A 13,078-nucleotide genomic window follows, 5' to 3' on the forward strand; every position below is an offset into this window, starting at 1 on the left:
GACAGCGAAACCCTTTGGGGTTTCCCCAATCTCAGCTAGCAGACTTTCCATTTTCCTTAGGAGTGGTCCAAATCTCCAAAGATAGAATGGGGGAGGGGTGGCCCGCTGGGCTCTTCCCATACCCAAGCCCCCAAATGATACCGCAAACCACTTCCTTCTGGGAACTGAAGGTCATAAGCTTTAAGGACAATGGAGCTCAATGTAAGCTTTAGAAAGGTGAAGACAGTCAGCTGAGGTGGGGGTAGGGAAGAAGGGGCGAGGGGATGCGCCCAGGCTAGGAGAGCAGAATAGGAGGTCAAGACCATGAAACGGGCTGCATCTTTCAGAGTCTATCCAAATAGGCCTGCCATGGCCGTCTGAGCCTCCTGAGGGGCTCATCTGAAAATCTGGGGCACCTATGTACACAGTGTCATCACTCCTCTTGTTTGAAAAGGAGTCAAGCCCATGAAAACCCTACCCCGAAAAATGGACTTTTCCTGCCCTGAAGAACCAAACCCTCACGGAAAAGAAGCAAAACATTTGAAGAGGATAGAAGGACCAGAGGCAGATATGTTCTGCAAACATGCGGGTGGAGGGGCCTCCCAGTTCGGGGAACTTCAATTACCATCAGAATGCGGGGGGGCTATACGAGCCACAGAAACCTCAGGACAGAAGAGGCAAGGAGCAGGCGCAGGGAGTCCAATGCGCCCGGGGTTTGAGGAATGACCGCCCCGGGCGCGGTCGCCTGTGGGGGAGGCCCCGCGTGGGAGCAGGGCGCAGCTGGCCCTGGGCGGCGGAGAGCGCGGCCTCTGGAGGCAACGCCGACCTAGGCCTCGGGGGCTCGGACACACCCACCGCTGCGGCCGCGGACCCGCTTACCTGCTCCTCCTCCGGGGTCAGCTCCGGCGCCATGTCGGGCCGGGGCGCGGTCGCAGGCTCCATTCCGCCGCCGCCGCCGCCGCCCCACGGACAGGAGCGGACCGGGAGCAGGAGAGCCCCGCGCGCTCGACCTCCGCTTCCGCGTCCCGGAGCCTCAGCAGCCCGAAGCCGGCTCACGCATGGTGGGGCCGGCGCGGCCCGGCGCCCGCGGCGGCTGCAAACGCAGCCTCTGCTCCCTTAAGAAAAAGCTCTCCGACTGTCGCTCTCTTCTGGGAGGAAATCCTCTTTTATTTCTTTGCTCTTTCCTCACACTACCCCTCCTCTCCTGGGCGGGGGGAAGGGGAATGCAGGCGAGGAGCTAATAGCCGCTCGGCATTAAAAAATGAAATATGTCATCGACAACTTTTAAAGCCGAGCGCGAAGGATCGCAGCGGAAATTTCCCGAAGGCCGCCGGCCTGTTCTGCAAACTGCTTCTCCGCGGCGCTCCAGCTCCTCCAGAACGTGCCGGCGCCCAGTCAGGGCGTCCTCTGGGATGCGGGCCCTGCGACCTGCGCAGCGGCCTCTCAGCCCGGTTCCTCAAAAGCCGCGGCAGCGAGAGGGAGGGGAAGGAGGCGGGAGCGAGGGAAACGCGCCCCCCTCGCGGCTCAAGGCCAGCGCTGCGGCCGCGCCGCGGCCGCCCGAGCCCCCCACGGCTCCATTGAGCAACTGAGCGTCTCATTCACAAACAAGCGGCGAGGAGGGCCCGGCCGAGCCAGGAAGCCGTCCGGGAGGGGGAGACAGAGAGGAGCCCCGAGGCGGAGGGGAGGCCGCGTTGAGCCGCGCAGGGAGGGGCTGCGGGGGGCGGAAGGCGACTCCGCCGCGGGAGGAGAAGGAAGAAAGGGTGAATTTATGAGGTTAAACGCCGTGGAGGAGGAAGAGGATAGATTCGTTGGAATACTCTCTACTGACGGGCACCTCTCCTGGGGCTGGCTTGCCGCTACCACCTCATTTGTTTCCATGTCATACGGAGACTGAAAGGCCCTGGTAAAGATTGCCTGCGAGGTCCAGGATGCCCAGATGCAAGGAGCAGACTCAGTTAATTGCGGCCCCATCTCGCACGTGCGCACTCTCTCCTTGTTGCCTGTATCCTGTAATTCATCACAAGTGTAGCTAATTTTAATCCTTCACCCGCCCCCCCCCGCAAAAAAAAAAAAAAAAAAAAAAAGACATCCGGTTTTGAACCTCATTCAGGAATCATGCAGTCTTCGCAAACCTTTGATTTTTCACTTGGGTAAGTACAGCAAAGAGCCTGGGGATTTCACAGGATCCAGAATAAAGGGTAGTGTTAGTTTGGGGGAGTAGGGAGCACAGGGAAGGCAAGGCTGGTTCTGTTGTTTTTGTATCATTCCAAACCATAGATTCCAAAAGGGACCCAAAGAACAAGAGAGTGCCACAGCTGGTCCCCCAAAAAAGTCTCTGGGGCCCGCCCAGAGAGACCCAAAGAAAGGGTCTTAAGACAACATAGGAAGGTGCTGAGTTCTGATGGTTGTCCTAGAACTTTTACCATATTGGAACTTGCTCAGTTGATTAGGCCAGGCTGCTAGACTCTAAGTAGCTGGGACTCCAGCTCAGCGCCCCTGGAGTTTAAAAGCAACCCCTAGCTTCACCTCATTTCTGCCACAGTGCAGAAGCAATTTCAGGGTGCTCTTGGTGAAAATCAGAAGAAAGCCCTGGTGTTTGGATTTCTTCCTATCTCAGCTAGGTTATTTTCTTCTTTGCACCAATAAGGCTAACTCTTAAGTTGAACTCATCACTCCAGACAGAAACTAGTTTGGGTATTGCAACCAAACACCCATCTGGAAGACAGTCTGTTTAGTTAACAGGTATATTTATATGCCAGACACTGGGCTATGCAATGCAGTTACAACAATGAACATGACAGTGGTCTCTTCCATATGGAAGGACACGGGAATAATGAATCATAACATAAAAAAGCAAATAATGTGCATAATATGTTGTCACTTGTAAAAAGGACAGCATATTCATTTGCAAATTCATAAGAAAGGTAACAGGTTTTCTCGTAAGAGGGGATCTGGGAGATGGGAGCAGAAGTGAAAAGGAGACTGTTTCCCTATATGGTCTTCTGATCATTTTGTTTGATTCACTTTTTATTGAAGTATAAAAGTATGTGGGCTGGGGTTGTTGCTCAGTGGTAGAGCACTTGCCAGCATGTGTGAGGCACTGGGTTCGATTCTCAACATCACATATAAATAAATGAATAAAATTAGGTCTGATCAACATCTAAAAAAATATTTTTTAAAAAGTGTAAATGTAATTGTAAAGCTTGATAAATTTTCATAATTGAACACATGTAACAACACACAGATCAAAAAATAGTACATTCATTGCCAGTCGTGGTGGTGGCACATGCCTGTAATCCTAGTGAATAGGGAAGCTGAGGCTGGAGGATCTCAAGTTCAAGACCAACTTCAGCAACTTAGGCCATAAGCAACACAATGAGACCCTGTCTTTTAAAAAAAAAGGGCTGAGGATGTAGCTCAGTGGTTAAGCACCCCAGGGTTCAATCCCAGGAATCCAACCACTCAAAAAAAAAAGAAAGAAAAGAAAAGAAATGGTAGGTTCTGAGTAGTATAAACCACAGGTCCGAGACAGGAGAGGATAAAATCTCTAAATCCACTTTTTACACTTTTTTGCCCAGTGATCTTCAGGACACCAGGGCTCAGTAATTTATCCAGAATCACAGGACACATTAATTGGTATTGAACTACAAGTTGAACCCAGGCAATCTAATTCCTAGTCCAGTGATCTCATAAGGAGAATAAAGAAAGAGGTCTAATTAAATGAGCTGAGAGAGAACTCGGCAGTGTTTTCAGAAGCACCGTTGTGGCGGGGAGGGCAGGGTGCAGTTGTATGTTGTATAAAGGAAGAGTTCTCCAGAATTGCTGAATATCACAATCTTAACAGGGATAATGTTTAGAAGCTTATGACTAGAAACATCGGTAACAAAATTAATTGCAAGGCAGCGGGCTGGCTTGATGATTATCCTCTCAGACTTAAATCTTAGAAGAAGCAGAGTAGTTAAAGAAGCTTGCCTTTAACTACTGGTTTTAATCAACAAACTCAAGTATGGTACTGCCATCCTGCTCAGTCAAATCTTAGAGACTAGAAATGAAACTCAATTAAAAAATGATAGTATACTAGAATAAGTTGACATTTATTGTGTCCTTACTACACTTTCCCTGGCTATTGTTCTAAATGACATTTATACATATAATCTTACCATAATAGTATGATAAGTGATAAGTGAAATTATGATCTCTTACAATAAATATATAAAAAAGATCCATATGTTCTTGACAGCCTCCTTGAGAGTGTGGGTGCTTGGCTATATGGCCTGAAAGGGAAGGGTGGGATAGGGCTGAGGATATGTAACAAAGTCACATTTATATTAAACTAATATAAATCAGGTATGGTGGTGCTGTAATCCCAGCGACTAGGGAGGCTGAGGCAGGAAGATCCAAGTTCAAGGCCAGCATGGACAACTTAGTAAGGTCCTGCCTCAAAATAAAAAGGGCTGGGGATGTAGCTCAGTGATATCCTTAGAGTTCAATCCCAAGTTTAAAAAAGAATTTAACATGAACTGAAATATGACAGAAAATAAAAAAGATGGAACCCTTGGAGAGGAGTGTTAGGGTTTGTGCTTTTGTGGTTTTTGCTTTTAAAACATATATTTCATGGCTGGGATTGGGGTCCAGCAGTAGGGCACGTGCCGAGCACTTGTGAAGCATGGGTTTGATTTTTCAGAACTACATAAAAATAAAGGTACTGTGTCCATCTACAACTAAAAATACTTAAAAAAACTCATAAATCTCAGCTCTCTATCTAGACATCTTATCCTCTCCACTTCCACCAAGTTTAACTTATTTTTTCCCCTTTTTATTTTTACAGACTGCATTTTGGTTCATTGTACACAAATGGGGTACAACTTTTCATTTCTGTGGTTGTACACAATGTAGATTCACACCATTCGTGTAATCATACATGTACATAGGGTAATGATGTCTGTCTCAGTTCACTATCTTTCCTTCCCCCATCCACTCCCACCCCATTTCCCTCTACACAATTCAAAGTTCCTCCATTCTTCTCTTACCACCCCACGCCATTCCCCCCTCATTATGTATCATCATCCACTTAGAGAAAACATTTGGCCTTTCGTTTTTTGGATTTGGCTTATTTCACTTAGCATGATGTTCTCCTACTCCATTCCTTTACCAGCAAATGCCATAATTTTATTATTCTTTATTGTTAATATTCTATTGTGTATATATATCACGGGTTCTTTATCCATTCATCTAGGTTGATTCTACAATCTAGCTTTTATGAATTGAGCACCTATGAACACTGATGTGGCTGTGTCACTGTAGTATGCTGATATTAAGTCCTTTGGGTATAAACCAAGGAGTTGGATAGCTGGATCAAATGGTGGGTCCATTCCAAGTTTTTTGAGGAAGTTTAACTTATTCTTAAGATTTCAGCTCCAAATTCACTTCCCAACAAAATCTTCCTTGATTACTCCCTAAACTGAATTACTCTCATTTCACCCTCTCATTTATCAGAGCTACTTACAATTTGTAATTATGCACTTATTTCTATGTTCATTGGCCTAGTGTCCCTGCAGCCCCCAGTGGTACTCAGGATTAAACCCAAGTGCTATACCACTGAGCTATATCCCCACCCTTTTTTATTTTTTAAACTTTGTTTATTTTTTATGTGGTGCTGAGGATCAAACTCAGTGCCCCACACTAGGCAAAGTGCTCTACCACTGAAACAACCCCAGCCCCTGTTTTATTTTTTTATTCTGAGGCAGGTTCTCACTAAATTACTGAGGCTGGCCTCTAACTTTTAATCCTCCTGCATCAGCCTCCTGAGTCACTGGGATTACAGGCATGTGACACTGTATGGGGCTCACTGGCCTGGTATTTCCTGCTCTATGCTCTACTAACAAGTAAGTTTAGTAGAGGCACTGAACTCCCAGTGCCTAGAGCCTAGGCACTGTACGCAAGCTTTTAATAACTGTGTTAATGACTAAATTAAGGAAGAGGACCACCTTAACTGAAGCTTCTATTATATTTGTTCAGATCTAAAAATAGAGATATTTCCAAAGTTGTGATTAAAATTTTATAAGCTTTTCTCAAAAACCATTTCTAAAATCCAAAGTTCCTCTCCAACATTGCTTTAAAATATCTACTCTCTGTGAAAACAACATGTATTTGTGCTACAAAAATGCTTTGGCTATAAAAGACTTTTTTTTTTTTTTTTTTTTTGCCATCCTGGGGATTGAACTGGGGCCTCATGCATGCCAGGCAAATGCTCTATTGCTGAGTTTTACTCCCAGTCTACACAAAAAATTCTTATTGTGGTTTTTCTAACAGACAAACGGGCATAGAGTAAATAAAATCATACTGCTAATAACCATCTAAGATAAAACATCTTTTCCTTTTTTCCCTTGATTGTAAGCCAAATCAATAATCACTAGGCTAACTATAAGGAAGGTAACAATTTTTATCCCAAGTAGATTACATTTCCTCCATTACCCAACACTCTAGGGGATCATTCTTTAATTTTTTTTTTTTTAAGTAAAATATGAGCTAGCTTTTCTTAGACCATAGGAAAACCATTTTCTCATCTGACACCTCTACCCACTACTTAATTATCATAAGTTAATTATTATAGGCTAATTCATCATTCATGATTCTGTTACTTCTATACATGTTCCCTGTGTCTGGAGTTTTTCCAGTATGCTAATCTTAAATATTTGCCTTCTTGTCTATTTCTCCCATTAGACCATGGGTTCCTTGAGCCCATTGCTCTTATTCATTGCTCTCTTCAGAAGAGACCCACAAGCTATAGTACACAGTAGATACATGCATGTAATATTTGCTGAATTAATGAACCCATCCTTTTCTATCAGACAAGGTCCAGTTCTTACCAAAGAATACCTGGTTTGGTTACCTCAGAAAATTAGTTGCTGTGACAATTTTCTTTTTCCTTTTTTTTTTTTTTTTTTTTTTTTTTTTTTGTGGTGGAGGGAGGTTCCAGGGATTGAACTCAGGGGCACTCAACCACCGAGCCACATCCCTAGTCCTATTTTGTATTTGGTGTCTCACCAAGTTGCTTAGCCTTACTTTTGCTGAGGCTGGCTTTGAACTGGAGATCCTCCTGCCTCAGCCTCCCAAGCTGCTGGGATTACAGGCATGTGCTACCACACCAGGCTTAAATTTTTTATTTTGAGACAGGGTATCATTAAGTTGCTGAAGCTGACCCCTCAAACTTTTCCTCCTCCTGCCTCAGCCTCTCAAGTTGCTGGGATTACAGGTATGCACTACAGTGCTCGGCAAGAAAACATTTAGTGTAAAAGACAGATACTGAGTTTCACTGCTTTCACTCACCTTATCTGGGTTAATAGGAGGCTGAGGCAGAACGGATAAGTCCACAGATTTTTGAGCTTGTTTCAACTTCCTTCTTTGTAAAAGCTTTTGTTAAAGTTGCCAGTGAGAAACAGAACTGATAGATCTGAGGTTCATCTTTTATTTCCCCATTTCCCCAGTCTGATTGAAGGGCTAAAGACCAGGAAGGCAGAAGAGGGAGAGACAGAAGATGTAGGGGACTGCTACAAATAAGCAGGTTTACTGCAAATACTAATGGTCTGTGTGAGGCCTTTGCCAGAAGAGCTCTCTAGGTTTCAAAACTATTCAAGTTCCACATTATCCCTCAAAATGCAGAGAATGCCTCTAGGGTAGACCCAATAGTAAGGCCCACGTTGAAGCTCCCCAGGCTGCCTCTAGTCACTTTTCTGACCCCTCAAAACAAATACAAAAATCAAACCTTTCAAAAAAAAGCCACGGGGGCTGGGGAGATAGCTCAGTTGGTAGAGTGCTTGCCTCACAACCACAAGGCCCTGAGTTCAATCCCCAGTACCGCAAAAAAACAAACAAAAAAAGCCATGGTCATTTGAAATAGATTTAAGAACAAATGCCTGCACACTTTATTAGTGGACTTGGTCCTTTCCCTCATACATTTTATGCCTGATGTCATTCTTAATTCACCTTTGCTACTGATAGCCTCCCAGGACTCCCAGGCCCTCTCTGTCTCTGCCCTGTCACTACATGGCAGAAATAAAATAATACAATTAATCTGACTCTCCTTTGAAGTCAAGATGGGGTATACAAAATTCCACACAGCAGGGTCTCAAAAAGAGTTCATTTTACCAAAGCAAGCAGCTATACTCAAGTCAAAATCTCAAGGCTTTCACCCACTTCTCCTGCCCTACATATCAGAAAGCATCAAAACATTTGTTTAAAAAATATGACTTTTTGACTCATTTCTTTACTAGAAAAGAAGTCTACATAGCAAAAGCATTTCCTTCCCTCCTCCAATGTAAGCAGTGAGGGTTTCTGTTCATTTGTTTGCTTGCTTGTTGAAACTGAACCCAGGACCTTGTACATGCCTGAAAATGTTCTACCACTGATTTACCCCCAGCCCATTTTATTTTATTTTATTTTTGGGTGCTGGGTATCGAACCCAGGGCCTTGTGCTTGCAAGGCAAGCACTCTACCGACTGAGCTATCCCCCCAGCCCCCCATTTTATTTTTTGAGACAGGGTCTAGCTAAATTGCCCAGGCTGGACTTGCGCTTGTGACCCTGCCTCAGTCTCCTGGATTGCTGGGATTACATGCGTATGTAGCCACTTCCAGTTAGGCTAACCTTTTAAGCACATTCACACAACTAAACATAGTTCTTGTTCTTGGAAATGTGCAGCATTAAATCAGGTGTGGCAGTGCACACTTATAATCCCAGCTAGTCAGAAAAATGTGGCAGGAAGATTCCAAGTTCAAGGACAGCCTGGGCAATTTAGCAAGACCCTGCTCAAAATAAAAAGGGCTGGGGATGTAGCACAGTGCTTTCCTGGCATACGCAAAGTCCTAGATTCAATCCCCACTCTACAAAAATAAAAGAAAAAAAGAGGGCTGGAGATACAGCTCAGTTGCATGCACAAGGCCCTGGGTTTAATCCCCAGCACCACCAAAGAATCTGCAACATAATCAACCACATATTAGCAGCTGGCCACATACCTCCATTCAGCCTTCTCTCTAGGGTCACTCTTCTTTGTAGCCGGCGGGTGGGCAGGGGCTTTCCTTCAGAGAGCATATCAGGCATTGAGAATCTAATAATAATTTTTTTTTTTTTTTTTTTTTTTAATGGTGCTGAGGATTGAACCCGGTGCTTGTGCATGCAAGGCAAGCACTCTATCAACTGAGCTATCTCCCCAGTCCAGGAATCTAAATTTGAGTTAAGACCAGGTCCTTGACCTCATGGAACTTGGAATATAATAACTTAACCTAGGGGCTGGGGAGATAGCTCAGTCGGTAGAGTGCTTGCCTTGCAAGCACAAGGCCCTGGGTTCGATCCCCAGCACCCAAAAAAAAAATAAATAAATAACTTAACCTTTCTGGCCTTTGCCTTTAGCTCCTAGTAAATAACCTCTAAAATCCTGGAATGACATAATAATAGAGGTTTTGTTTACCTGGAAGCCTTAGGCCACACTAGATAGTCTAACAATGTGATTGAAGAGGAAGGCAACTTTGTATCACACACATTATCAGTTAGACTCTAGAGGGGCTGGAGACTGAGGTCAGCCCTGTGTGGACAACCCACATTGTTCTACATGACTGAGCCCTAATAAAAACTTTGGACATCAAGGATTGAGTGAGATTCCCTGGTTGGCAATACTATGTGAGTATTATTACATATAGTTAATGGGGAAATTAACTGTCCATAATTCCACCAGAGGAAACAACTGACAACTGGAAGCTCTGAGTTTGGAACCTTCCTGGATACTGCCCCATGCATCTCTTCCCTTAGCTGACTTAACTGCTTCCTTTCACTGTAATAAACTGGAATCATGATTATAACAACTTTCAATGAGGACTGAGGGCCTTTCAGGTGAATTATCAAACCTGAGGGTGGTCTTAGGGGACTCCCAAACTTAAAACTGAAGTCAGAAGAGAAGACAGTCTTTTGGACTATTCCCTACATTTGGGAAATAGATATGTAAATAAGTTAGTGTGATCAAATAATGTAATCACCATGAAAGCTGACTATGTGGATTGAGAGGGCACAAAGATGAGAACGGTTACTCCTACCCACAGAGAAAAAAAGTTTAAAGAGTTAACTTTTCGGGGCTGGGGAGATAGCTCAGTCGGTAGAATGCTTGCTTTGTAAACACAAGGCCCTGGGTTCGATCCCCAGCACCCCCCAAAAAAAAAAGAAGAGTTAACTTTTCTTTTTTTTTTTTCTTTTTTTTTTTAAATTTTGGTACCAGGGATGCTTTAGACACTAAGCCACATCCCCAGTCCTTTTTTTTATTTTGAGACAAGTTCTCATTAAGTTGCTTAGGGCCTTACTAAGTTGCTAAGGCTGGCTTTGAACTTCTGATCCTTCTGCCTCAGCCTCCCAAGCAGCTGGGATTTCAGGTATGCACCAGCTGCCCTGGCAAGAGTTAACTCTTGAGTGAAGTTTTTACAAGGTAAGTAGGTACATTCATCAAGTGAGTGCAGTCAGAGTGAGAAGTAATGGTGTGGGGGAAAAGTATGAAACAGATAAAACAGGTCCAGGCTCAGTGACACACACCTGGAATTGCAGCAACTTGGGAGCCAGAGGCAGGAAGATCACAAGTCCAAGGCCAGTCTGGGCAACTTAGAGAGACTCTTCCTGACTCAAAAAGAATTTTTAAAAGGGTTAGGGATGTAGCACAATGGTAGGTTGTCCCTGTGTTCAATCATAGTACTGTAAATTTAAAAAAAAAAAAGTATAAAGCAGGTGTCTGTAAAGGGAACTGTAAGGCAGCATCACTGAAAAGCAGGCAGTGAAGGAGGCAAGGGAGCTTATGAGGCTGGAGAGATATGCTAAGGCCAGGTCATGAAGAACCTTGCATGGCAGGCTGAGAAGCTTCACATATGTCCTTCAAGTAACACGATCAGATTTATATTCTTAGAAAGGACTACTGTATCATGGCAGGGATAGATTAGAGCAAGAAAGACTAGTGTAGGAGATTCTGGGGGAGATGATGAAGGCCTGGATTAAGGCCTTCGGTCATAAAGGAATTGAAGAAAGAGGTGGGAATTAGAGGATGTGGTGACTCACTAAGTATTAAAGAAAGAGACAGGAATCATCAGAATGATTCCCAGGTTCCTAACTTGGGAAAGTGCCATGAACAAGGACAAGGATCCCAGGTAGAGCATGACTTAGGAGGATGAAGAGAGAAAGATATCAAGTTCAGTTTGAGACATGCTGAGTTTGAGGTGATTGAAAGATGACAGGCAGATGGATAATAAATTCCATCTGAATAACAGATTCCATTTCTGAATTTATTATCTGGAATAATAGATTCAGAGATGGCAATAAGATGGGAAAGTCATCAGCAAATAGACAGCAGTTAAATTTAAGTAAGAGAAAACCTGGGCAATGTCCCCTGGATTTAGAAAACAGGAGGCCGCTATTACTTGAGAGCACCTACAACAGTGGGAACAAGATCAAATTTCAATGGCTTGAGACATGAGTGAGAAGGGAAACAACAGATATAGATAAATCACTGCCACACACAAGTAGAATAGACTGACAAACTTCCATGCAAGCTGTGGAACACAACATAGATTTTCTGAGCTAACATTAAAATAATCAAGATCACTTGTTTTATATTTAACTGATTGAAAAGCCTGATCTTTTCAAGGTGCATGGGTTCAAGTGACACTTGAGACGAACAGGAAATCTTAGCTAGTAGTACCTTGCTAACTAAATTAGTCAGGGGTCTCCAGAGAGACAGAACCAATAGAAGATAGATAGATAGATAGATAGATAGATAGATAGATAGATAGATAGATAGATAGATAGATAGATAAGATAAGATGAGGGGATTTATTAAAAGAATTGGTTCATATGATTATGGACACAGACAGGTCCCATGTCAGGACATCTGCAAGCTGGAGAACCACGAGTCCCAGCAATGTGGCTCAGTTCAAGTTCAACACCTGGAAATCTAGAGGGCCAGTGGTGTTAAGTCCTAGAGTCCACAGGTTCAAGTGCAGAGAGTTCTGATGTCCCAGTATCAGGAGAATAAAGTGTGCCCCAGCTTTAGGAGAGAGAAAAAAGTGCCTTTCTGTCCTATCTGGCCTCCCAGCTGATTGTATATTGTCCATCCTCACACATCTGAACATCTTCCCCAGTCAACTAACTCTTCTAGATACATACAAATAATGTTCTACTAGTTATCTAGGTATTCCTTCACCTAATGAAGTTAACACTAAAATTAACATTACACTAACTCATGCCAAGCTGGCCTTTCAGCCAAGGCAAGCAAGGTAGACCACACTGGGAAATGGTATCAGTTAGGATTCTTTGCTTATAAACCCAGAAAACAGCTCTGGCTAATTTGAGTAAAATGGGACTTACTGGATACTCAGTTTTTATAGCAAGAACAAGAAATGTACACCCTAGCAAAATAAGTGAATTCCAACGGATTTACATTCCTTGTTCCTCTGCTGAAGATACAAATCCTGTAACATGTGATTGGACCATCTTGAATCATGAATCTTATACTTGGCTAAGGGAAAGCAGTTATTCCAGATTACACAATGGATAGGGAAGAGATGATTCCACAAAAAAAGATGGTGAGAGCTGTAGCTAGAGAACTGACATACAATCATTGCAACCTATAACACAACTATCTTTGAAATAAGTGGCAAAAGGTGATTTTAGAATCCCTAAAAAAAATATGACCAACAAACACATCACTATCCAGTTGCCAATAAAACTGGATCCTTAGTTAAAAAACTGGATCCTTAGTTAAAAATATAAGGGTACTCCTCTGAGACAATTCCTTCAAGCTACCATTCAACAATATCAAGTTGTACTTGTTGGTAAGTTTGACTGATGTATTCTTCAACTCATGCATCTGTCTCTAGAGAGAATCCATTGGGAAAGCAGGCCTTCCAGGCTTCATTATTTTTGAGCAGTCTGACCAAGCTGCTACTGACACTAGCATGTACAGCCCCTGAACTAATAAAGTTGGCTACTGAGCACTTAGGAATATCATCAGAGACTAAACATCTAGGAAGTCTACAACATGCTCCTTGGCAAAAGGAACAGTATTCCTATTGCAAA

General features: G+C 43.5%; 2 protein-coding genes across 2 annotated transcripts in view; one reads left to right on the plus strand and one right to left on the minus strand.

Annotated features, from left to right (window-relative positions):
• PTPN9 (protein tyrosine phosphatase non-receptor type 9) overlaps positions 1–1,618 on the minus strand; it is a 97,944-nt gene extending 96,326 nt beyond the window's left edge. The window contains exon 1 of the mRNA XM_079128877.1: positions 859–1,618. Within this exon, the coding sequence (XP_078985003.1) occupies positions 859–921 (63 nt within the window). The 5' untranslated portion in view covers positions 922–1,618. The remainder of the gene's footprint in view (positions 1–858) is intronic.
• The window catches only part of LOC306654886 (uncharacterized protein C15orf39), a 381,506-nt gene that overhangs the window by 281,211 nt on the left and 87,217 nt on the right, over positions 1–13,078 (plus strand). The window lies entirely within an intron of this gene.

Source organism: Sciurus vulgaris (genome assembly GCF_902686455.1).
Source record: "Sciurus vulgaris genome assembly, chromosome: 2".
Classification (NCBI taxonomy): domain Eukaryota; kingdom Metazoa; phylum Chordata; class Mammalia; order Rodentia; family Sciuridae; genus Sciurus; species Sciurus vulgaris.